The 27,173-nt window shown below is 47.1% G+C and overlaps 1 protein-coding gene across 2 annotated transcripts in view; it reads left to right on the forward strand.

The window, feature by feature from the left end:
* The window catches only part of LOC147121402 (uncharacterized), a 260,350-nt gene that overhangs the window by 12,520 nt on the left and 220,657 nt on the right, over window positions 1–27,173 (forward strand). For both annotated transcript variants that reach the window (XM_085981621.1, XM_085981622.1), the window contains exons 4-5: window positions 1,635–1,765; window positions 16,755–16,921. In XM_085981621.1, coding sequence (XP_085837747.1) covers window positions 1,635–1,765; window positions 16,755–16,921 — 298 coding nt within the window. The remainder of the gene's footprint in view (window positions 1–1,634; window positions 1,766–16,754; window positions 16,922–27,173) is intronic.

Below are 27,173 nucleotides of genomic sequence, written 5' to 3' on the forward strand. Positions count from 1 at the left end.
ATCTTAGAAGGAAAGCAGGAAGGAAGGATATATTTTTATTTTGCAAACTGAGCCAAACTGACACAATGATATAAGTCTGTTTTTGTTTTATTTTTATTGTTCTTCAATTCAGTCAGAAAATACTCAATAGTTCTCCTGGCTGTACCAGTCATAGCTCAGTAGTAGCACTCTCATTTCTGAGCCAAAAGGTCATGGATTCAAGTACCACTCCAGATACTTAAGCACATAATTTAAGCTGACGCTTCAATGCAGTACTGAGGGAGTGCTATTCTGTAGGATGTACTGACTTTTGGATGAGATATTAAACCGTGGCTCCGCTCAGGTGGATGTAAAAGATCCCATGGCACAATTCAAAGAAAAGCAGCAGAGTTCTCCAAGTGTATTCAATCAACATCACTAAAACAGATTATCTGGTTATTTATGTTATTGCTGTTTGTGGGACGTTCCTGAGCACAAATTGGCTCTTGTGTTTCCCTACATTACAACAGTGACTATACTTCAAAAGTACTTCATTGGCTGTAAAGCACTTTGTGATATCCTAAGGTTGTGAAAAGTGCTTTATAAATGTGAATTCTCTTCATTTTGTTTTTTATCAGTAATTGATGTCCCCTTTAGACAACCTTACCCACCCCCCCCCCCCCCACCTGTCTGGGCCTCATGCTCTGGAATTTCCTTCCTAAACCCCTGCACCTCTCCATTTCCCTCTCCTCATTTTAAATCCTCCATAGAACCCATCCCTTTGAGTAAGTTTTTGGTCACCCTTCTTAATATATCTTTCTTTGGGCTTGCCATCCTTTTTTTGATTATGCCTCTGTGAAGCATCTTGGGAACTTTTTCTGCGCTAAAGGCATTATATAAATGCAAGTTGTTGTTGTACAAGGTTTCCTGCAATGGTAAGAGCAACACTGCAGTTGAAATGACCCAAAGCGTTTGCCATTGGAAGCAGCGACAACCTTCTGGAATTAAATTTGAAAAATGGCAAGTATAAACAGTTTGTTCTCATGTTAGGTCAAGTTTAGCATTTTGGGGGACTGGCCAGTAGCCTGCTGTACAGGCCACCAGTGAGGATTTTGGCACTGCTGGCCTATAGTGACCTCCTCCAACAATCAGCAAAAGTCTGAGATCAGACTAGCAAAGGGTCATTATACTGCTTGATAGAGTCAGCTTCTAAAAAAAAGAAAGGAAGACGTGCATTTATATAGCACCTTTCACGTTCCCAGGGTGTCCCAAAGTGCTTTACAGCCAATGAAGTACTTTTGAAGTGTAGTCACTATTGTAATGTAGGAAATGTGGTAGCCAATTTGTGCACAGCAAGCTCCCATGAACAACGATATGATAATGACCAGATAATCTGTTTAAATTTTTTAGTGAAGTTGATTGAGGAATAAGTATTGGCCAGGACACTGGAGATAGCTCCCCTGCTCTTCTTCGAATAGTGCCATGGGATCTTTTACGTCCACCTGAGAGAGCAGACGGGGTCTCGGTTTATTGTCTCATCCGAAAGACAGCACCTCCGACAGTGCAGCACTCCCTCAGTACTGCACTGTAGTGTCATCCTAGATTTCAGCTCTCAAGTCAAGCCAGCCCAGCAAAGAGGCCTGTTAAAATAATCATTCTAAAACTTTCCTAAACAGATATATCGGATCATTGTCGCCCGGGTGCAGTTTCCATGGTTTATCAATTTCTCAGATCCCAACGATACCATAGAATACGAGTGCCCAGTATCCCTTAGGGCTTTCTACCAGCCTGTCTCTATCAAAGGAAGGTAAGAAAGTTTTCTAGAATTTATTGACTTAAATTTACTGATGAACCTTTTTTCTTCCCCTTTTAGGTCCCCTGTTCTACATTAAGGAAGGGCAGAATGGCCACCATCAATTTACTTAGAGCCAGACATTCCTATTTTCAATAATTGTAGGGTTTTTTTTGGTATGGGGTATTTGCCTGGTCAGTCAGCTGTGTGTATGAGCTGTTCCAGCCCCGTGCGGTTCGAATCGCTTCCCCTTTGGTTCTGACAGCCGGACTTATTTCAGTAGCGATGTAGACAAGACGAGACCAGTGGTTGGGTGCAAAGAAAACCAACGTTTATTGAAATAAAGAATAAATTGCTATACAGTGAAAATAATTATGAATACAGCACACCTTTACTTAACGGGGAGGAGAAAAGACGGACACATCGAGGGAAAATTGACTAAAATAACAATTTAACAAAATTCTCCTTTAGTTCCCACCCCTTATACCTATCTAGGTTGCCTTGTAATGGGCCAGAAAGTTTATGCTCACCAGTCTACGATGTTGAAACGCCTGCTCCGTGCCCTGCAGTCTGCCTTGGATTTTTCACCGCCCGAAGTAGGGATACCCCAGTGATTCAAAAGTAACTGCGGGTATTCCACTTCTTTGGGCGGGCTGTGACGTTCCTCTTGAAGGCAGGGCACCGGAGGCGAGGCGGTAGAGAGAGTGAATGGCTACCTGAGGGGCTACCTTTATACCCCATTGGGAGCCCTTATCTTCGTGCCCAAATCTGGACGTATCTGGGTTACACAAAAGGGACCAATCTGTCCCCATTGACCGTAATGGGTTTGAATGCGTTTCCCATTCGTTTAACTGGTTTGTGAATAGAGCTGTCCCAGTTTTGAAATGTCCCGCTGGTTTCTTGAGTGCTCGGTAAACAGTACTTGAGTGCTCGTGTAAACAATCCTTTGTCCTGTGAGTGCTCGGTAAACAGTACTTGAGTGCATGTGTAAACAATCCTTTGTTCTGTGGTTACAGCCTAACCGCAACTAGATTGACAGCAATCACTTAAGCCCTTGAGTCAACACTGCTGAGGGCTTCCTTTGTTCCATGTTGAAACTTCCTAACCGCAGTTGATTGACAGCTTCAAGTACCTTGCGCCAGCCAGTGCTGGGAGATCCTGCTTTTATATTCATATAGGCTGTCTTTTCTCTTTTGCCACGAGGCCGGCTACAGCCATCTTTAATGTCCTGGGTTTTTAAAGTACATTCCAACCAGGTTTTCTTTAATCAAATAATCTTCGGGGGCTGCCGAAATTTGTGAACCTTACATAATTTTAGCGAAAAGCTGACAAGAGTAAAAAAAAGTATTTTATTTTGGTAGAATTGACTATTTTGGATTTCTTATGGGTAAACGGCTTGGTGACAATTTCTGCAAGTAGACACATTTCCTACAAACTGAAGCTTGTGTTTTAATTCTTTGCTGCACTGAATTAGTACAACCAGGTCTAACAACTAATTGCAATCACAGTAAATTGCTTTTTGGATGGCATGTAGGATGCCTGCTATGCCTCCTGTCAATTTGGAATACTTGAACATTTTGTAAGAAGTCACACAACACCAGGTTATAGTCCAACAGCTTTATTTGAAATCACAAGCTTTCGGAGCGCTGCTCCTTCTTCAGGTGCACCATGAACATTTTGTACAGGGTAAGCACCTAGTCAAATTTATTTACAATTAAAAATGATTTACAGAAGTAAATAAAAAGCAAAATAACAGCACAGTACTTGTTTGCAAGAACTAGAAATAGTCCACAAGAGGCAAATCTACCCTTTTCAAAATGATACTTTCAGCTTTTCTTACACTTTTTGGAATAAACCAATTTATTTTTTGGATAAGACAGATGAGCCTTCTCTTGTTGCTTGGTAAACATTTTCCAGTCTCAAAGTATATTTTCAGAATGAGATGTTACGTGTGGAATATCTTGAGCTTCCAAAAACTCTGGCCTAGAAATTCATTGACGCCACTTTTGGGGCGCTAAAGTGGGGCGTCCGCTAAAGTTTGCGGCCGCCGCCAAATCGATGCCACTTCTCCGATATTCACTAGCTTCGCCCTAGGAGTTCGGGCGAGCGCTAAAACTGCTGCTGGACGCCTCTCTTTGGGCGCTAAGCCGGAGGTGGTGATCGACAGCGCCGAGGCCGGGCGCAGCGCAGGTGCGGCCATCTCGTGATTGACAGCAGACACCCTGGCGCCGGCCAGCTCTTAAGGGGGAAGGGTCGACTGTGTCTGCTGCCACGCCCTGGATAGTGGAGCCCTCCAGCTAGGCCTGAACACTGCTGCTGGACCCAAATAGCACCTGAAGACATGGAGAAGGCCCGTGAACGTGCGCAGCGCTTCTCAGAGCGTGATCTGAGTTTGCTGCTGTGGAGAAGAGGCGCCATGTTTTGTACCCGGACAATGGCAAGAAGGCGACGGTCCGCGTCTACAGGAGAGCCTGGAGGCATGTCGCCAGCAAGCTGTCAGCCAACAGCGACGTCCCCAGGACCGGTGCCCAATGCCGCAAAAAGTTAAATGACCTCACACGCATTGTCAGGGTGAGTACCCTTTCCAGTGACCTCCTCATCCTTGCATGTGCACCTCACATTATGGGCAAAGGGACCTGAAAGCTCTAATGGCCAGCCTTCATCCAGCAGCTATGGGACAGGCATGAGCATCAATTGCACATTCTGCACTTAACACACTGGCCAAGCTATTCCACCATGGGAGGCATTGCACACCAGATCATGGCGACACACTGGCCAGGCTATTCCACCATGGGAGGCATTGCACACCAGATCATGGCGACACACTGGCCAGGCTATTCCACCATGGGAGGCAGTGCACACCAGATCATGGCGACACACTGGCCAGGCTATTCCACCATGGGAGGCAGTGCACACAAGATCACGGCGACACACTGTACTTAGAGGCCGTCCTTTCTCTTGCAGGCCAAGCTGGCGAATAATCGCAAGAGCCGGACTGCGACCGGGGGAGGCCGACCCCATATCCAGCCACTCACCAACCTGCAACATCGCGTGGAGCGCCTCATGGGTGGCCGGGTGATTGGGCCCGTTGCATGTGGAGATGCCGACCCTGTTCTGGGCAGCAATGGTAAGGACATCACCTTTTGCACCTCTCTCGTCCCACTTGCGCATCAGATCTACATCCTTTGCCACTGTCCGACCAATGCGCTGAATGCCACCACTCATGCATCCCGCACTGACGCCCTCTCCTCACTCTAAAGCTACTCTTGTGCCTTCCTGCTTTCAGATGGTCAAGAGGAGGTCCCTCAACTTGCCAGTGACAGACCCTCCGAAGAGGAGCAGGAGGAGGAGCAAGAGGAAGGCGGCCCATCAGGGGAACCCTCGGCCGCGGCCACCCAGGCCAATGTAGGGGACACGTCTTCCCTGGAGGGCAGCGTGACGGAAGTGTCGAAGGGGAGGGGAGCTCCTGGGACCTGCGGGCTGCAGAAAGGCGGGAGGGGGGTGGAAGCTCGGCGGCCTTCACCCCAGAGGGGGGATGCGTCGGAGGGGAGTCCAATTGCTGGGCCCAGCGGCCTCCAGCAACGCAGGAAGGGTCGGCCAGCTCGGCGGCCTTCTCCCCAGAGGGAGAGTCCGGCCTCCAGTCAGGAGATGCTCTTCGCCGAGGAGATGGAACGCCTCGAAGACTTGTCCGCGGACTCGGAGCGCCGGCACACGGAGCTCATGGCGGCAGTGGCACGGTTGCCTGAGTCCATCGATTCCCTCTCTCGGAGTGTGGCCGAGTTCGGGCCCTCAGAGGCCACCAGTCGGGCGGAATACCGGGCAGATCAGGCAGCGAGTCGGGCGGAATTCGGGGCAGCTCTGTCAGCGACTGGCCAGGTGATGGTGCCGTCCAGTCACTGGCTGCTCTGATGCGGTCAGTGAACAGGTCAACACAGGCACTCACTGCTGCCACACTCGCTGTGTCAGCCAGGCATCACCAGGGCACCCGGCGCGCTGCAGCAGCACAGCGGTCTGTCCCTCGGCAGATTGGTGCGCATGCTGCAGTGCTGGCCCAGGCAAGTGCCAGTGTCTCAGGTGACCAGCGAGCACCTGCCATCCGCCAGCTTGCCGCCATTCCTCCAGCCGCCACTGCCAGTCCCCCAATGGAGCTGCCAGGAGCTGCTGCAGCGACTGATGCTGGCCAGCCACAGCTGCAGCAATCAACAGCCGCCCGCTCGACGGCCAGACCTCGACTAGGCCGACCCCCAAGGGTATCTGCCGTCACGACATGTGCCCCTCAGGAGCCTGCCCCCAGCCTTGCAGCAGCCAATGGCCTTACTTTGAGGCGGAGCAGCAGGGCGGTCAGGGGCCACCCAAAGATGGCCAAGGCATCGCCCTAGCGGGCCAAATAGTCGAATGTGTGGCCATTTGTGTTTGTTTCTTGAGGCTGAGAATTGGATGTTTGTTTTTTGAAGGCCGATGATGTGATGTTTGTTTTGGACGAAGGCCGAGAATGACGGCCATTTTAGCTGCCCTATTTTGTTAATCCTCTCCAGGTTGTGGGAGCGAGTAATGTGTTTGAGTGTTTTTTGGGGGTTTCGTCTGTTTTTGGTTTTCATGTGGGAAGGGCCCAGAGTTTGTACAATAAAGCATTTTATTTATTCACATTGTCCATGTTTGATCTTTGAAGTGTTTGTTGCCTTAACCGGCTGAGGGCTTGCGGAGTGGCTGCAATCATGTTCTATCATTGGCACAAGCCATTCCCTGACAGGGGGCCTAGAAGTGACGTTCAATAAGCCGCCGACGGGCGGCCCTTGGACCTTGTGCGTCCCTCCTGGGCTGGTACTCCTCGTCCTCGTTGTCCTCATGCTCCTCCTGCTCCTCCTCCTGAGGTGGTGGTCCAACGTGAGGTGGCAGTGCCTGAGTCCTGCGGATAGCCAGGTTGTGCAGCATGCAGCAAACGACGACGAATTGGGAGACTCGATCCTGCGAATACTGGAGGGCTCCCCCGGAGCAATCGAGACAGCGGAACCGTTGCTTGAGCACGCCGATTGTTTGTTCTATGAGGTTCCTCGTTGCTTGGTGGCTCTCGTTGTATGCCTCTTCAGCAGGGGTCGTGGGCGCGCGGAGCGGGGTCATGAGCCAGGTACACAAAAGATAGCATTTGTCCCCGATAAGCCATCCTCTTGGGGGAGGCTGTGCCTGGAACATGTCAGCCACAGTTGTCTGTCTCAGGATAAAGGCATCGTGGCTGCTGCCTGGAAAGCGGGCATTGACAGCTAGGATGCGCTGCCTGTGGTCACACACCAGCTGTACATTGAGGGAATGGTAGCCCTTCCGGTTGCGGTAATCCTCGGCATGCTCAAGAGGTGCCCGCAAAGCCACATGCGTGCAGTCAATGGCGCCCTGCACCATGGGGAAGCCCGCTATTCTTGCAAACCCCACTGCACGCTGCTGCTGCTTGTCCAGGGTCATGGGGAAGGAGATGAATTGATGTCTCCTTCTGAAAAGGGCTTCGGTCACCTGGCGGATGCAGCAATGCACGGCGAACTGGGAGATGTTAGCGATGTCCCCAGTAGCGGATTGGAAGGAGCCGGAGGCACAGAAGTTGAGAGCCACCGTCACCTTCACTGCCACCGACAGAGACGTCCTGCGCATCAGCTGTGGCTGCAGATCTCTGTGAAGCAGCCGGCAGATGTCTGCAACCATCTCCCTTCAGAATCGCAGCCTCCTAACACACATCGCGGCAGACATGGTCAGATAGGAGGTCTGCTGGCGGTATACCCTGCGTGGGTAAGGCCTCAGTTGGCGACGCCTGTTGCCCCCTCTGCGTCTAGCCAGGGCTGTCACTCTCTCACGGCGTCTGTAAGCCCTTCTGGCATAAGGCTGAAATTCAGCGTTGCCACCCAATGCAGCCCCCATTATATGCTGGCAAACACTGAGCTCTGAATGAAGGCAAAGATAATTGGTAAGCTCTGGCCTGAGCCAAAAATACCTGTCCAAGTGTTGGCCCAAACCAGTAAACTCTCCTCCTTGGTCTCTGTCCAAAAAACCGTTGCACAAGAGTGAATGCTGCAAAATGGCTGGCCTTTATACTGCTGGGTAAGTGCCCTTTAATTTGCGCTCCCCGCGGCCCGGCTGGGCTGTGTACCGTTCCACTTCACAGTCGCTCGGGCCGCCCGGCGCACAATGGGCCGGCGCGAGTGAAGTTCCGGTTTGGGGTGCACAAAGGGCGTTGCACTATTAAATGACGTCATGATCTGCGCGCGCAGCAGGGCGCGCGCTAAGACTTTGCGCCGGCGCTAAATGTGTCCTGAAGTTGGGGAGAGGCGCAGATCGCGCTGCGCCCGGGCGATAAGCGCCTAGCGCTCGAGATCTACTCCTCCTAAGGCGCTAACGGCTGGCGCGCCCAACTGAATTTCTAGGCCTCTGAGTGTTCTGTTTGGCCTTCACCAAAATTAAAAACTAACAACCAGACCTGTGGAGTTTATCCCTCTGGTCTTTTTTTAAGTAAAATAAAACTGAGAAGCTACTGTTACAAGAGAAGGTTAAGGAGGACCTAATAGAAATTTTCCAAATTATGAAAGGGTTGAAAGAGTGAATAGTGGGTGATTATTTCCATTGGTTGGTGAATGAGATTAAACTCAGGATTAGTATTATAAGTAGAAGGAGATCGTTAAGGAATTATTTTCCACAAAGGGTTCTTAGGATATGGAATCCTATCACTTAATCACAACATTAAAAAGAGGGAATTAGCTAAACACCTAAGGAAGAAAAATATTAAAGGGTACAGGGAAAGAGGAGGGAAATGGAAATAGAGTGGATAGCTCTAAAAAGAGAGACTTGCATTTACATAGCGCCTTTCACAACCTCAGAGTGTCCCAAGAGCTTTACAGCCACGGAAGTACTTTTGAAGTGTAGTCACTGTTGTAATGTAGGAGTTGTAATGTTGTAATCTAGTGGAGGAGATAGCACCAACAAAGGCACAAAGGGTCAATTGGCATTTTCCTGTACCAGATATTTCTATGATTCCTCATACCTTAGTGGCTAGTGATCTTTTTGACGGATAAAACACAGCTATACATGTCTAATAAAGCCAGTGTGTTACCATGACAATGGGCCCTTCCCGTGGAATTCCACCAGCAACCTTATAAGCTGTCTTTTAGCCAATTCTAACTGCATTGTTTAGTGGTTGTTTTCTTTTAAACCATTTACATCCAGGATTGGACTTAAAAAAAACAACTAAAACTTTGTAGAAAAAAACAACTGGAATATCACCGGACTCTTTTGCAAAAATGTTGCTGCTTGGGGTTGTCTAAAATACAGTGACCAACAAACCACTCCTGGAAACTCTCCCAAGGATGTCCTCCGTCACATTGCCTTTTAATCAGGAAATGAAAATCAAGTGGGCCAGCAGTGTTTAATTTAATAATGGGATCTCCACTGGCTGGAGTCATACCTAGCACAAAGGAAGATGGTTGTGGTGGTTGAAGGTCAATCATCACAGCCCCGGGACATCACTGCAGGAGTTCCTCAGGGCAGTGTCCTAGGCCCAACCATCTTCAGCTGCTTCATCAATGACCTTCCCTCCAACATAAGGTCAGAAATGGGGATGTTCGCTGATCACTGCACAGTGTTCAGCGCCATTCACAACTCCTCAGATAATGAAGCAGTCTATACCCGCATGCAATAAGACCTGGACGACGTTCAGGCTTGGGCTGATAAGTGGCAGGTATCATTGGTGCTACACAAGTGCCAGGCAATGACTATCTCCAACAAGCGAGAGTCTAACCACCGCCCCTTGACATTCAATGGCATTACCATCGCCGAATCCCCCACCATCAACATCCTGGGGGTCACCATTGACCAGAAACTTAACTGGACCAGCCACATAAATACTGTGGCAACAAGAGTAGGTCTGAGGCTAGGTATTCTGTGGCAAGTGTCTCACCTCCTGACTCCCCAAAGCCTTTCCTCCATCTATAAGGCACAAGTAAGGAGTGTGATGGAATACTCTCCACTTGCCTGGATGAGTGCAGCTCCAACAACACTCAAGAAGCTCCACACCATCCAGGAAAAAGCAGCCCACTTGATTGGCACCCCATCCACCACCTTAAACATTCACTCCCTCTACCACCAGCATACCATGGCTGCAGTTTGTACCATCTGCAAGATGCACTGCAGCAACTTGCCAAGGCTTCTTCAGCAGCACCTCCCAAACCCGCGACATAGAAGATAGGAGCAGGAGTAGGCCATTCGGCCCCTCGAGCCTGCTCCGCCATTCAATGAGATCATGGCTGATCATCCAAATTCAGTACCCTGTCCCTGCCTTCTCCCCATATCCCTTGATCCCTTTAGCTTAAGAAATATATCCAACTCCTTCTTGAATATATTTAATGAACTGGCCTTCACCGCCCTCTATGGCAGAAAATTCCACAGGTTCACCTCTCTGGGTGAAGAAATTCCTCCTCATTTCAGTCCTAAATGGCTCACCCCTTATCCTTAAACTATGACCCCTGGTTCTGGACTCCCCGGCCATCGGAAACATCCTTCCTGCATCTAGTCTGTCCAGGCCTGACAGAATTTTATAGGTTTCGATGAGATCCCCTCTCAATCTTCTAAACTCCAGTGAGTATAAGCCCAATCGACACAATCTCTCCTCATACGTCAGCCTGGTGAATTTTTGCTGCACTCCCTCCATGGCAAGAACGTTCTTCCTCAGATAAGGCGACCAAAACTGCACACAATACTCAAGGTGCGGTCTCACCAAGGCGACCTCTTCCACCTAGAAGGACAAGGGCAGCAGGCACAGGGGAACACCATCACCCCCAAGTTCCCCTCCAAGTCACACACCATCCTGACTTGGAAGTATATCGTCGATCCTTCATCATCGCTGGGTCAAAATCCTGGAACTCCCTCCCCAACAGCACACGGACTACAGCAGTTCAAGAAGGTGGCTCACCACCACCTTCTCAAGGGCAATTAGGGATGGGCAATAAATGCTGGCCTTGCCAGTGACGCCCACATCCCATAAATGAATTTTTAAAAATCTGGAACTTTCCAGAGGTACACCCTCACATTGCCGCAATAAGTCTTCAAAAGAAAATCAGGCAGGCCGGTAGTATTTGAAATGGGCAATCAATCCGGTACTGCCCAGAGGTTAAAATTGAATTGAATTTTGAATTTAATAGAGGGTTCGAAAACTTTCCAGTGGGTTGCCCTCCCTCACATTGCCGCGGTAAGTCGGGGAAAGAAAATCGGGTGCCTAATCCACCACCGCTCAACCTTTAAAGTTAAATATATTTATATACCTGTAACTTTCCAGCAGAACGTCTGTGCAAGATTCCAGGTGACGAGATATTCCTGCCTTACAGTACTATTTATGCTTTAACTTTATGCTCACCTTTAAATTAAGCAACTTCTGCTGCACCTCCAGGCAGCTCCTCCAAAGCCCATGTGCCATGCATTGTGCCTCCTTTGCATATTTAAGAACTTCACCAAAAATCTGCTTGGCACATTTTTCAATTGAATTGACAAAACTTTATACCAGTTAAGTAGCTGAGGAGAATAGAAGGGTCATCATTGCAGGTGTGTTGTGATTAGGGGCTAGTTTTCATCACTGCCAACAAAATCATATTTTGAAAGTTGCACATTCCAGGATTTTGTCACCAGTTTACAGGATCACAATTTGATAATGGATGAGGAAGGCTATTTGGCCCATCTTAGTAGATCTGCCACCCCCCCCCTGCCAATTACAGCAGCCAATTGATTCTTAAATGATTCCAAGGTTTCCATAGCCAGTACTCTATCCGGAAGTGCATTCCATGGGGGCAATTTTCAAGCAGCCGTCCACCCGTTTGTCACCAGAAAAAATGGGCAACGGCCATTGAAAATCACGCACTACCTTGGGTGCCCCTTGGACATCCAATGCTTCCCTGATGCAATTTTAGGACAGACCTGTAAAGGGTAAACAGCATACCTGCCTGTTTTGGGCAGGGGCTATTTAAATATGCAAGTTGGGGTCCTACGCTGCTGTAGGACTCCTATTGCAATTTTACGGTACAGTCCTCACTGCTTATAGCGGGCACGTTAATGTGATTTACCTGCTATACGCGTTGGACGACTTACATGAATCTGGATAAATTTTATGATCGTAGCTCTGTATCTTGTGTCAAAAAGTATTGTTATTGAAATCTGCCTCACAATCTTCGATTTCCCTATAATATTCCCTTCTTGTCAAGACAATGGTGATTAATCAAAGTTGTATATAAATGGACAGCGTTGCAATGGAACCTTACTGGAATCCTACATTCCTAAACTGACACCATGGTCAAAAAAAGATTTGTGGAAGTGCTGGTGTTTAATTTACCAGGTAACTCCTAATTCACTAGCCAATGTATGAAGAGAATATGGCAAAGATCCTAATTTGCATGTGCAGATGCCATTTGAGAGAGGGTCAGGCTGAGCTGTGATACTACTGTGGTGAAATATACTGCCAACATTCACTGTTTATTCAGGCCCTTCTAATTCTGGCATCTTGCATTTCTCCGATTTTAATCGTTCCACCATTGGCGACCGTACTTTCATCTGTCAAGGCTCCAAGCTTTGGAATTCCCTCCCTAAACCTCTCCACCTCACTCTCCTCCTTTATGATGCTCCTTAAAACCTACCTCTTTGACCAAGCTTTTGGTCATCAGTCCTGATAGCTTCTTTTTTTTAATTCGTTCCTGGTATGTGGGCAACACTGGCAAGGAAAGCATTTATTACCCATCCCTAATTGCCCTTTAGAAGGTGGTGGTGAGCCACGTTCTTGAATTGCTGCAGTCTGTGTGGTGAAGAAGTCCCATAGTGCTATTAGGGAGCGAGTTCCAGGATTTTGACCCAGCAACGATGAAGGAACAGCAATATATTTCCAAGTCAGGATGGTGTATAACTTGGAGGACAAATTGCAGATGATGGTGTTCCCATGCGCCTGCTGCCCTTGTCTTTCTACGTAGTAAGAGGCCGTGAGTTTCAGAGGTGCTGTCAAAGAAGTCTTGGCCCAGTGCATCTTGTAGAAGGTACACACTACCAATCAAGCGGGCTACTTTGTCTTGGATGGTGACAAGCTTCTTGAGTGTTGTTGGAGCTGCACTCATCTAGGCAAGTGGAAAATATTCCATCACACTCCTTACTTGTGCCTTGTAGATGGTGGAAGGACTTTGGGGAGTCAGAAAGTGAGTCACTCGCCATGGAATACCCAGCCTCTGACCAGCTCTTGTTGCCACAGTATTTGTGTGGCTGGTTCAGTTAAGTTTCTGGTCAATGGTGACCCTCAGGATGTTGATGATGGGGCATTTGGCGATGGTAATGCCATTGAATGTCAAGGGTCGCTTGTTGGAGATAGTCATTGCCTGGGGCTTGTGTAGCGCGAATGTTACCTGCCACCTATCAGCCCAAGCCTGAATGTCATCCAGGTCTTCCTGCATGCAGGCAAGGACTGCTTCAGTATCTGAGGAGTTGTGAATGGAACTGAACACTGTGTAATCATCAGCAAATATCCCCACTTCTGACCTTATGATGGAGAGAAATCATTGATAAAGCAGCTGAAGATGGTTGGGTCTAGGACACTGAGGAACCCCTGCAGCGATGTCCTGCGGCTGAGATGATTGATCTCCGACAACCACAATCATCTTCCTTTGTGCTAGGTATGACTCCAGCCAGTGGAGAGTTTTCCCCCCGATTCCCATTGACTTTAATTTTACTAGGGCTCCTTGATGCCACACTCGGTCAAATGCTGCCTTAATGTCAAGGGCAGTCACTCTCACCTCACCTCTGGAATTCAGCTTTTTTGTCCATGTTTGGACCAAGGCTGTAATGAGATCTGGAGCAGAATGGTCCTGGCGAAACCCAAACTGAGCATCGGTGAGCAGGTTATTGGTGAGTAAGTGCCACTTGATAGCACTGTCGATGACACCTTCCATTACTTTGCTGATGATTGAGAGTCGACTGATAGGGCGGTAATTGGCCGGATTGGATTTGTTCTGCTTTGTGAGGACAGGACCTGGGCAGTTTTCCAAATTGTTGGGTAGATGCCAATGTTGTAGCTGTAATGGAACAGCTAGGCTAGAGGCACGGCTAGTTCTAGAGCACAAGTCATCAACACGACAGCCGGGATGCATTTGGGGCCCATAGCCTTTGCTGTATCCAGTGCACTCAGCTGTTTCTTGATATCACGTGGAGTGAATCGAATTGGCTGAAGACTGGCTTCTGTGATGGTGGGGACCTCAGGAGGAGGCCGATATGGATCATCCACTCGGCACGTTTTGCTGAGATGGTTGCAAACGCTACAGCCTTGTCTTTTGCACTCGCGGGCTGGGCTCGTTGAGGATGGGGATATTCATGGAGCCTCCTCCTCCCGTTAGTTGTTTAATTGTCCACCACCATTCACGACTGGATGTGGCAGGACTGCAGAGCTTTAATCTAATTTATTGATTGTGGGATCGCTTATCCCTGTTTAGCATGCATGTAGTCCTGTGTTGCAGCTTTCCCAGGTTGGCACCTCATTTTTAGGAATGCCTGGTGCTGCTCCTGGCATGCTTTTCTGCACTCCTCATTGAACAAGGGTTGGCCCCCTGGCTTGATGGTAATGGTAGAGTGAGGGATATGCCAGGCCATGAGGTTACAGATTGTGGTGGAATACAATTCTGCTGCTGTTGGTCCAAAGCGCCTCATGGATGCCCAGTTTTGAGCTGTTAGAGCTGATCTGAATCTATCCCATTTAGCCCGGTGGTAGTGCCACACAACACGATGGAGGGTGTCCTCAGTGTGAAGACAGGACTTCATCTCCACAAGGGCTGTGCGATGGTCACTGCTACCAATGGACAGATGCATCTGCGACAGGTAGATTGGTGAGGATGAGGTCAAGTAGGTTTTTCCCTCATGTTGGTTCTTTCACCACCTGCCGCAGGCCCAGTCTTACAGATATGTCCTTCAGGACTCGGCAGCTTGGTCAGTAGTGGTGCTTCTGAGCCACTCTTGGTGATGAACATTGAAGTCCCCTACCCAGTGCACATTCTGTGCCCTTGATACCCTCAATGCTTCTTCCAAGTGGTGTTCAACATGGAGGAGCACTGATTCATCAGCTGAGGGACGGCAGTAAGTGGTAATCAGCAGTAGGTTTCCTTGCCCATGCTTGGCCTGAAGCCATAAGACTTCATGGGGTCCGTAGCCAATGTTGAGGACTTCCGGGGACACTCCCTCCCAACTGCATACCACTGTGCTGCCACCTCTGGTGGGTCTGTCCTGCTGGTGGGACAGGACATACCTAGGGATGGTGATGGAGGAGTCTAGGACATTGGCTGAAAGGTCTGATTCTGTGAGTATGACTATGTTGCTTGACTAGTCTGTGGGATAGCTCTCCCAATTTTTGCACAAGTCGCCAGATGTTAGTGAGAAGGACTTTGCAGGGTCGACTGGGCTGGGTGAGCCATTGTCGTGTCCAAAGCCGGTGCCGAGGTCGATGCCAGGTGGTCCGTCCAGTTTTATTCTTATTATTGTTTTTCATAGCTGAATGGCTTGCTAGGCCATTTCAGAGGGCTGTTAATGTTGTGGATCTGGAGTCACATATAGGCCAGACCAGGTAAGGACGGCAAATTTCCTTCCCTAAAGGGCATTAGTGAACTCGATGGGTTTTTACAACAATCCAATAGTTTCATGGTCACCAGAACTAGCTTTTTATTCCAGATTTATTTAATTAACTGAATTTAAATTCCCCAGCTGCCATGGTGGGATTTGAACTCATGTCTCTGAATCATTAGCCCAGGCCTCTGGATTACTGGTCCAGTAACATACTCACTATGCTACCTTTCCCATTCTATGGCTCGGTGTCAGCATTTTTATTGATAACGCTCTTGTCAAGCGCCTTGAGCGTGTTGTAATGTTAAATACGCTATGTAAATGCAAGTTTTTGTTCTTTAGGTTCACATAGAAACAATGGGTGTTTATGGTGAGATACTAAGGGTACCCAGTGCCTGTGGAGCCATACTACATCAAAGAATCAATACCTTTGGGAATGCAGGAAGAGAGCTTGGAAAAATTAACAGAAAGAGATGACGATGCTGAATTTCCTCAGAGGTTCCTCTAGGAATCTGCCATTACTCCAGTGAGAGACTGTCAGAACCCGCTGGAATGGCAGGGATCCAGTGGCATCAGGTCTCTTGTCAATTTAAGGATTTTTCAGGGGGTGGAACCTCTGCCCACAAGGCAAATGTCATCAAGAGTGGAGCCTGGGGTAGAGACTCCCGATTTGTGAGTTCCCACCTCACTGCCTCACTCAGGACATTATCTTGGAGGATGATAGGCCCAGTGAGATCAGAACTGCCCTTCTCCAGATGGGTGGATGTGGGTCCCAACGCAAGCAGCCTGGGACACCTGAAACATGGAAGATTTTTTAATTTCTTGATTGACCCCCTTTACACAGGGAGGTAATTGAGTTCTTTGCGGGATGGGGGTGGTCTGGGCAACCTGTCCCCAGTGGTGGGAAAACATTGGGGTTCCAGCTAAATGGGGCAAGTGGACACTGGAGGTGCATCCTCAGCTGCGTGGGCACTCCCATTCCATATGCAAATTAGATGCCCTTTCTCTGATTACACAAACTCCGGCAGGATCAATGCTGGAGAGCACCAGTGGGTGCTTTCCCAGCATAACTGCGGATTTTAGTGGCCAAAGAAATTCATAATTTAATAATGGAGTCAAGGATATGACTTTGCAATGATTAGCCAACCTACTTTCTGACCTTGCTACTAATTCTTCTGTACCACAGTTTGTTACTGTTGCACCGCAAGAAAGGTTTTGTTTAAAGCCTCTAATGGAGTAGCACCTCCGTGGTAAAGTTGCCACCTGAAGCAACAAAATCTGAGCTCTGAACCAAATTATAGTGTCCTAATCAGGCAGAGTGGTGCTCTCACAATACTACTCTAATGTTTATGCAATAGATTATGATTGTACTGCCTTTTAATTGATGTTAATGTTTCTTATTGCTAAGTGATCCCAAGCACACATTCTCAGAATTGTGCATTCAATTCCTCACTCGAAAGGCAAAGTGTGATCCTTTTGATGATAGTCCCTTTGATGAACATTGGAAAGTCCCAGAGTATGAACTGGAAAGAAGAATGTCAGGTGCTAATGTTTACTGTTGCTACAAATATCGAGGTACTACCATCCTTATGGGAATATTTTCCATAATTTTTAAATGTTCAAATAAAAATATTGTGTTGAATATCTTAAAGGAAATTGCATGCTCTTAATAGATACTGTGTAATACAAAGAACGTTCCTCCAATTTTCTAGCTTCAGGTATTGGTTTATTTTTATTTATCTACACAGTAGAAACAAATTTCAAACAATCTCTCTAAAGATGCTGTTATACTCAGACCAAAACCTGTACATAAGAACATAAGAAATAGGAGCAGGAGTAGGCTATTCGGTCCTTCAAGCCTGCTCTGCCATTCAATGAGATAATGGCTGATCTTCTACCTCAACTCCACTTTCCCGCCCTTGATTCCCTAAGTATCCAAAAATCTGTCAATCTCTGTCTTGAATATACTCAACAACTGAGCATCCACAGCCCTCTAGGATAGAGAATTTCAAAGATTCACAACCCTTTGAGTGAAGAAATTTCTCCTCATCTCAGTCCTAAATGGCCAACCCCTTATGCTGAGACTGTGACCCCTGGTTCTAGACTCCCCAGCCATCCTCTCAGCATCTACCCTGTCAAATCCCTTAAGAATTTTATATGTTTCAATGATATCATCTCTCATTCATCTAAACTCTAGAGAACATAGGCCCAGTCTACTTAATCTCTCCTCATAGGACAATCCCCTCATCCCAGGAATCAGTCTAGTGAATCTTCCTTGCACTCCTTCTAAGGCAAGTATATCTTTCCTTAGGTAAGGAGACCAAAACTGTACACTGTACTCCAGGTGTGGTCTCACCAAGACTCTATATAATTACAGTAAAACTTCTTGGGGGAGAAATTGGGTATAGCCCCGTTTGGGGCGCTAGTTCTGGCGAAGCGCAAAGCCTAGCGCCAGTTGCGATTTAGCGCCACCTGGCGCGATATTGGGTTGCAGCGCCCCTAAAGGTGATTGCGGTGCTAAATCAGGCGCTACACGCTACTCTTAAGGCGCTAACCCGGCGGCGCAACCCAATTTCGCCGCGGCGGGGCGCAGCGAAGGTGCTGTCAATAATCACTTTCCCTGAGATACAGTGGCGCCGACCAGCTCTTAAAGGGGCAGGTCAATTGGCATCACCAGACACTCCCACTGCCTTGTAGGCCTTCAAAGCGGTGGGAGCCTACCTGTGGCGCACCAGCCTAGCAAGACATGGAAAGGGTGAGGCAGAGGGCGGAACGACTCACTGATGGGGCATTGGATGCTTTGGTTGGCGCAGTGGAATCAAGGCCAAGGAAGATGGTCGGAATGTGATTTATGTTTTGGACAGTCTCCCAGGTGTGAGAGTCAGTTATGTGTCAGTGTATTAGTTTTGCTTTCTGTTGCCATAGCTTTCTCATGTTTGAAGGAACCACATTTTGTTTAATGAAACACTTTCTTCATTTACAATGGCCATGCCTGCTATTTACATGCATCTTGCCCTTCACAGGCTTGGGGGTATCAGACCGGTTCCATTCCTGTTCTTGGAATGGCAGCAAGCATTCCATGAGAGGGGCCTAGAAGCTACTTCTGATCAGCCTCTGATGCGCAGCCTGAGAAGAGCTGCTCACGTAGAAGTTCAGGCCAGCAGGCATCTTCTCAGCCACCGACAGAGATGTCCTGCACCTTATCTGAGGCTGCAGATCTGGCTGAAGCAGCTGGCACAGCTCAGTCACCACCTCCTTTCTAAATTGCAGCCTTCTGACACACTGCTCCTCCGGCATGTTCATGTAGGAAAACTGCTGTCGGAAAACCCTGCCAGCGTAAGGTCTGCTGTGGCGACGTCTGTTGGCCCTCCTCCGTCTGGCCATGCCCGCCCCCCTCTCCCAGTGTCTCAGTGCCCTTTCCAGATGATTCAGCAGCAGGACGTTCCCCTCCAATGCAGCCCCCATAATAAGTGCCCACAGGAAGGTTCCCCATTGTCAAGGCTCACCAACAGCAAGGTGATGGTCAGAAGGCTGAAGATCATCTGCCTGCGCTGGCTCAGTGGTCAAATGGCTCTCAGTGTGCAGCTCAGCAACTCTTTGTAGCTCTCGAGGAAGTTGTGCTCCAAAAATGGCTGCCGCTTTTAAACCACACCAGTCCCCTTTAAATAACGCTCCTCCAGCCCGAGAGCGACTTGGTAAGGTCCAGGTAAGCTGTCACTATTAGTGCCAGGCGCTACGGAGGGGGGCACCACTGAATTTCCGGTCCGGGGCGCCCAAAAGGCGTTGCACACTCAAATGACGTCATAATCAGCCTGCGCCCATGAGCGGGCGCTAAGATTTAGCGCCGGCGCTAAATGCATGCTCAATATGGGGCGAGGCGCTAGGCGCCTTGCGCCCACCCGGAAATTGGCTAGCGCCCCACTTCTTGGCCTCTTTAGGCATTAATCGGTGGCGCTAACAACCGAATTTCTCCCCCCTTTACTCTTATACTCCAATCCCTTTGTAATAAAGGCTAACATACTATTTGCTTTCCTATTTGCTTGCTGTATCTGCATGTTAACTTTCTGTGATTCATGTACAAGGACACCCAGGTCCCTCTCAATACCAACATTTCCCAGTCTCTCAGCTTTTAAAAATATTCTGCTTTTCTATTTTTCCTACCAAAGTGGATACTTCACATTTCTCCACATTATATTCCATCTGCCATGTTCTTGCCCACTCACTTAACCTGTCTATATCCCTTCTCAGCCTCTCTGCATCCTCCTCACAGCTCACTTTCCCACCTAGCTTTGTATCATCAGCAAACTTGGATACTTTCCAATCAGTCCCCTCATCTAAGTCATTGATATAGATTGTAAATAGCTGAGGCAATGGTGGGGTACTGAACCTTGCAGTACCCCACTAGTTACAGCCTGCCAACCCAAAAATTACCCATTTATTCCTACTCTCTGTTTTCTGTCCGTTAACCAATCCTCAACCAATGCTAATATATTACCCCTAATCCCATGAGCCCTAATTTTGTGTAATAACCTCTTGTGTGGCTCCTTACTGAATGCTTTTTGAAAATCCAAATACATTACATCCACTGGTTCTCCTTTATCTACCATGTTAGTTACAACTTAAAAAAACTCTAATAGATTTGTCAAATACGATTTCCCTTTCATAAATCCATGTTGACTCTACCCAATCATATTATGATGTTCTAAGTGCCATGTTACCACACCTCTAATAATGGATTCCAGCATTTTCCCTACTACTGATGTCAGGCTAATTGGCCTATAGGTCCCTGTTTTCTCACTTCCTCCTTTCTTGAATAGCGTGGTTACGTTTGCGAAGTTCGAATCCAGGGGGACCATTCTAAAATCTATGGAATTCGGAAAGATCAAAACCAATGCATCCATTATCTCTGTCACCATCTCTTTTAAAACCCTAGGATGTAGGCCATCAGGTCCAGGGGATTTGTCAGCTTTTAGTCCCATTAATTTCTCTAGTACTATTTCTTTAATAATACTCATTTCTTTAAGTTCGGTTTCCCACTATTTCTGGAATGTTTTTTGTATCTTCTACCGTGAAGACATATGGTATTTGTTTAACGTCTCTGCCATTTCCTTATTCCCCATTATAATCTCTCCTGTCTCTGCCCATAAGGGACCTACATTTACTTTCGCTAATCTCTTCCTTTATACATACCTATAGAAGCTTTTACAATCTGTGTTTATGTTTCTTGCTAGTTTATTCTTATATTCTATTATCAATTTCTTGGACATCCTTTGCTGAATTCTAAAATCCTCTCAATCCTCAGGCTTACTACTTTTTTGGGGAACATTATAAGCCTCTTCCTTTAATTTGATACTATCTTTAAGGGGGGTGATTTTATCAATGGGAACGTGATGGAGGCGGGACTGCTGCTTGTCGGGTTTTAGTCCCACCTCCATCGACGTCTGGCCAACCCACGCTATTTTCTCTTGATTGGCCTTGTTAAGCCCGCCCAGTGGGCTTAACCGGCCAATTAAGGGAAAGCCAGTGACAGATGACGTTTCATCTGTCAAGATATTTTGACAGATGAATTGTTATCGTTTGAAAGCTCTGTGAAGCTGTCAAACACTGACAATCTGTCTTCTAAGTTGAGTCCTTTACTCAAGACTCACTTAGAAAGCTTTCCTGAGCAGAAAGCAGAAGGCTGCTACATTTAAGAATGCAGCGGCCATTCTGCTTTCTCTGCCGGTGAGATGAGGCAGCTCCGCAGCCTAAATGGATGAAGCCTGGAGGAAGAAGCAAAGGTAATTAATCTTATTAAAACACTTAGACTCACCTCACACACTTACCTCTCCACATATGCACTCATCACTCACCTGCACACCGGACATTTCGGCCCCCCCGATCCCTGCAGACCCACGGCTTGCCTTGCTGACCCTGGCGAGGTTCAGAGCCATCGGGAAGCCCACACTTTAGGTCTCAAAATAGGGATTAGCCAAAAAACTGCCTGTTAACTACCTGTTAACAGGCAGTTAATTGGCACTAATCCCCTTCCCGCCTCAAGGAGATGGAACCCGGCGCGGGTCGGGTACCCGCCTACTAGGAAGATGGCATGGAGGCGGGATGGGTACCCGCTCCCAGATTCTGCCATTTTTCCGGCAGTCTAGCCTCCATACCCGCCTCCCCAGGGCTGGCCAAATCGCCCCCGAGATCTCTTGTTAGCCACGGTTGGACCACGTTTCCCGTGGGGGATTTATTCCTTAAGGGAATGTATATTCATTGTGAATTATTAATTATTTCTTTAAATGTTTGCCATTGCTTATCTATCTGTAGAGTGCCATGCACAGCCAGCAGTCCCAAGTTATGCTGCCAGCTGTTCAGCATACTCTTCCCAGTGACAAAAGAGCTGTGTGCATGCAAGTCTGCACCCCTATCCAAAGCTCCACTTGCTGACTGCTGAAAGTTTAATGTTAGAAAAGTCCAGTGAGGAGTTCCAGCTTTCTTCTAACATTAAGTGGGCCACCAAAGAACTTTTTAAATTTGCTTTTGCACCAGAGTGCAAATATATTACAACCATTGTGAAGCCAAATCTCTTGGCTTTAGTATGGCCAAGAAGCAGGTTTCTGACCAGATTTCTGAGCTGTAGTATTGCTTATCATTGATGTACGTCTGAAACCACTTCCTATCTACATGCAAGAGTTAGTATAACTGCACCATAAAGCAGTAAATAATTGTTCTCAGTAAGTGTAAAAACATCTGTTTTGAACCTTGTTTCTCCCATGTAAATGAGATTATTAAAAATGAGCTTGTGCGCTGGGAGGTAAGCTTTGGACAAGTGTCCCATGTGTTGAGTAATGGTCCTTTGAAGCTGATATGTCCTTTTGAGAGATGGTGTAAACGAGATATCTAAAACTGAAAAAGTTTGATAATTCTAAAAACTTACAAAAAGGAGAAGGTAATATTATTGGTAACACTTATCTAGAGAAAATAGTGCCATTGAAAATAAAAATAAAAATTCCAGAATGCTTGATGACACAGCAATACAGTGACTTTCCTAGGCAGTTACAAATAGAATATGTACTAGCCAGCAGAAAACTATTATAAATATCTTTGGTCACGAGCTGATCATAGATCACTTGCAGTTTCAGCACTGGTCAGTTTCACTTGTGGGGATATTTTACATCTTTCAGTGCTCTGGCTAAGGCACATCGTTTGCCACTGTGTTTACAAGTATGTGTCATGTGCTTTTATTTTATGACAACACTTGTTCTTAATTAATCTTCCTGATGGCATTTTAAGTATGTACTTACAGTCAAAAATTTAACCTAAAGAGAAAGTTGATTGTAGCAGCACTATGTCACTCTCTGGAACTCCCTGTGCCTTGCTAACTCCCTGTTATTGGAAGTCTTCTCACAACCCTTGTCTTTGACTATCCCTTTGTGGCCTGCCCAGCTTTCCCCTCCTGTTCGGCATCCACTGCCTTTCCCTTAGCCGATAAAGTACTTAACTTCATCTATTGCATTACAAACTTTTATCTCTAATTCCTCCTTAAATCTATTTCTTATTCTGGTAGCCACAACAGTCTGTAAGCACCCACTTAGAAGGACTGGTGAAATAATTGAAAGGTACTTACCTCCTTGTGTGCTCCATGTCATTATTTTGATCTTTGTTGAATGATCCTTAGTTAAAAGAGACAAGTATTCATAAAAGTGAATTGCCAATCAGTGGTGGCTAGTGAGTACATCCTGTGAGGATTCCCCACCCTGCCCAACCTGATATTAGCAGAATGTGTCTACTTCTTTTGTGATAAAATACTTGAGGGAGATTTTCACTGGTGCCACTGGGCGGAAACAGGGCAGTAGCTTCCGTAAAACGGTGGTGCCCACTAACCATATGGTAATGAGGCCCATCCCTCAAAATGCATCGGGCCATCCATTGATACTATTGGGCAACCGGTCAGTGTGCTCCACCAATCAGAAACCTTACAATTAAAATCTACCTCCTTGTCTTCTGAGCTTTATGAAGGTGCCCCTGCAACTAAGGGTTATTTAACAAAGATAGGAAATTAATAACATGGAAGGTTAAAAGTACTTGGGATGGGGGGTGGCGAGGGGTGGGGAGGGTGGTGGTAATTATCAATTTCACCACCCGGGCAATAATGTATTGGAGATTATAGAACGGATCTGATTTTGATCACATTGAAATCAATTGGATGGAAATTGGACAAGTTTAATAATTGGTGGGCGACCCACTTTGCCACACACCACCCAGATGGTGAAGTTGAAAATTACCCCCCTTTACCGTAAAGTTTCTACCCCTTTTAAACTTAAGGAGCTCCATTTGGATAAAGTGCCATTGCCCCATATATCATTATATTATTTAGGGAGGCTGAGGTGCGGTGTTTACTGTCTAAAAAGATAAACTGTAAAAAAGGAAATAAGACATAACCATACTTTATCTCAGGGACAGCAGGCTATCTAGCCACGATTTTAACTTAACCCGTCCAGCGGTATTGGGGCATGTTTGGGTTGGAAGCCCATTTTACACTCCTTCCGATTTCCTGAAGTCAACGGAGAGTAAAATCAGGTGGGATGTAAAACTGGCATCAGACCCGAACCCACACTAAATAGAAAAAAAAACATTTTTTTATAGCGCCTTTCACACTTCAGGACATCCCAAAGTGTTTTACAGCCAATGAAGTACTATTTGAAGTGTAATCACTGTTGTAATGTAGGAAACATGGCAGCCAATTTGCAAATAACAAGCTCCCATAAACACCAATGTGAAAATGACCAGATGTTGATCATTTAGTGATGTTGATTGAGGGATATATATACTGGCCAGGGCACCAGTGACACCCTGCTTTTCTTTGAAATAGTGCCATAGAATCTTTCACATCCACCCAAGAGAGAAGATATTTTAACGCCTCATCCAAAACCTGAAAATCTATATCCTAGCGTACTTAAGGAAGTGGCCCTAGAAATAGTAGATGCATTGCTGGTCATCTTCCAAAATTCTATAGACTCTAGAACAGTTCCCATGGATTGGAGGGTAGCTAATGTAACCCCACTATTTAAAAAAGGTGGTAGAGAAAAAACGGGCAATTATAAACTGGTAAGCCTGACATCGGTAGTGGGGAAAATGCTAGAGATCATTATAAAAGATGTAATGGCAGAGCACTTGGAAAACAGTGACAGGATCGGACAAAGTCAACATGGATTTACAAAAGGTAAATCATGCATGACTAATCTACTGGAATTTTTTGAGGATGTAACTGGTAGAATAGATAAGGGAGAACCAGTGGATGTGGTGTATTTGGACTTTCAGAAGGCTTTCGATAAGGTCCCGCATAAAAGACTAGCATGCAAAGTTAAAGCACATGGGATTGGGGGTAAGCTACTGACTTGGGTAGAAAACTGGTTGGCAGACAGGAAGCAAAGAGTTGGAATAAACAAGTCTTTTTCCGAGTGGAAGGCAGTGACTAGTGGGGTACAGCAGGGATCGGTGCTAGGACCCCAGTTAGTCACAATATATATTAATGATCTAGACGAGGGAACTAGATATAATATCCCCAAGTTTGCAGATGATACAAAGCTGAGTGGGCGTGTGTGCTGTGAGGAGGATGCAGAGAAACTCCAGTACGATTTGGACAGGTTGGTGTAATGTATGTACCTTTAAGGGGGAGAACTTTTTACAGCTCCTGTATCCTGTAGTACCGGCAGTGACCACACCTGTATATAAACCCTGAGTAGTGATCTGTACAGTTAGTTGCAGTTTGAACCCTCATTCAGTAAACACCTGTTGATCGTTCCCTGCAGTCTGTTGTCTGATTATTGAAGGACACACCATTAAGATACACGGATATAACATTGGCGACGACGCAGATTCGAACCTACCTGCAACTCTGCATCACCTCCCAGGGATTCGCTCCTGGAGAACAGTGGAAGGAGGTCGAGTCCAGAAGCATGGGTGTCGACCACGGGCAACCGCCCAGTCATCCAGCGGAGATTTGAGCATCGCAGGGGAGGCTGTCGAGAGCCAGGCTTGGCTTTCCAGTCACGGTGGTCCAGCGAAACGGGCTGGCAACAGGTGCTGCGCAGGCCCTTCTCGGACAGCAGCGGCTAGAGCCGACCGAGCGGCACAGAAAAAGGCCGAGCAGCGTCGACGGGGGAGAGAGAGAGGGCCAGAGCGCACAGGGCGCAGCCGGTGTTCAGGACCGAGTGGCGTCAACAGGGAAAGAGACGAGAGAGAGCAGAGCGCAGCCAGTGTTCAAGGGCCGAGCAGCGTCAACGGGGGAGAGAGGCACGCAGGAAAACGCGAGGCGCTGCCATTGCCACGAGGACCGCAGAGAGCGGCATTGACAGCAGCGCAGGAGCAGCATACGAAACCCACAGGGCATCGCCATTTGCCACGAGGACCGCCGAGAGCGGCGTTGGCAGCAGCGCGGGAGACGCCATTTTAAGCCGCAGCATGGAAGAAAGGAAAGCGCGGGAGATGCCATTTTAAGCCACAGCGGGGAAGAAAGGAAAGCGCGGGAGACGCCATTTTAAGCCAGTCTAACCACACCCAAAAATGCCGAAGAGTGGCAGTATCACAGCGTTCGACAATGAAGTCGAAGATTGGACGACATATGTCGAACGCATAGAAGTATACTGCAAGGCGAATGTAGTGCCAGATAACAAGAAAGCGCTGGTATTGTTGAATTCAATGGGTGCAAAAACGTATGGCTTACTACGAAACCTAGTAACCCCAGAGAAGCCAGTAGAAAAGGATTTTGAAAACATAGTGTCAATCCTACAGGACCACTTAAACCCTATACCGCTGCTGATAGCAGAAAGATTTAAGTTTCACAAAAGGAACCAGCATAAAGATGAAAGTAATGCTGAGTATTTAACAGAACTGCACAAGCTATCGAAACACTGCCAGTTTGGAACGGGACTAGCAGATACTTTAAGGGACAAGTTTGTGTGTGGGCTTCAAAGTGAAGGAACCCAGAAACAGCTTCTATCAGAAAAGGATCTTACGCTGGACAAGACTTTCAGCATTGCAGTATCACATGAAGCAGCAGCACGGGGCGCTGCAGAGATACAACGGAGACCGCAAGAATATGGCACAAATGAAATGTCATACGGAACAGTGAAGTGCTATCGCTGCAGCAGAACAACACACGACCATAATGATTGCTGGTTCAAGGACAAAGTGTGCAGACAGTGTGGAAAAGTAGGACACATAGTAAGAGTCTGCAGGTCGGGAAAGAAAACCAGCAGCAAGAAATCTCCACAGGAGAAGTACAAGAAGGTACATAAGGTGACGGAGAGTAGTTCAGACGAACAGAAGAGTGATACAGACTCCGGAAGCAAGGAGCTGGGTTGTCTGAAACTACATAATGTGATCAAAACGGAGGATCACCAAACTATCTGGGTCATGCTCAAGATAGCAGGAGTCCAAGTGAAAATGGAATTGGACACAGGATCAGCCCTAACAGTCATAAACCAAAGGGACTACAAGCGGCTATTCTCACATATACCCTTGAGAGATACAAAGATTGTCTTGAAGACGTACACGGGGCAAAAAGTCTACCCCAAAGGAAAAATAAGGGTGAACATTATATATAACGGCAAGGAAACACCAAAAATGGACCTATATGTATTGCCAGATGGAGGACCACCACTACTAGGATGTGAATGGATCCAGAAGATACAGCTAGATTGGCATTCCATACAAGCACTGACTGTAGATACCAAAAAGGATGACGACGTCACACCTGGACGACTGTCAAAAATGCTAACTGATGCACAAGAAGTGTTCCAGCAGGGACTCGGAACACTAAAAGGCATAACAGCGATGATCA

The sequence above is a fragment of the Somniosus microcephalus genome, chromosome 3, assembly GCF_052327205.1.
Source record: "Somniosus microcephalus isolate GS21.2 chromosome 3, FLI_Smic_1.0, whole genome shotgun sequence".
Classification (NCBI taxonomy): Eukaryota; Metazoa; Chordata; class Chondrichthyes; order Squaliformes; family Somniosidae; genus Somniosus; species Somniosus microcephalus.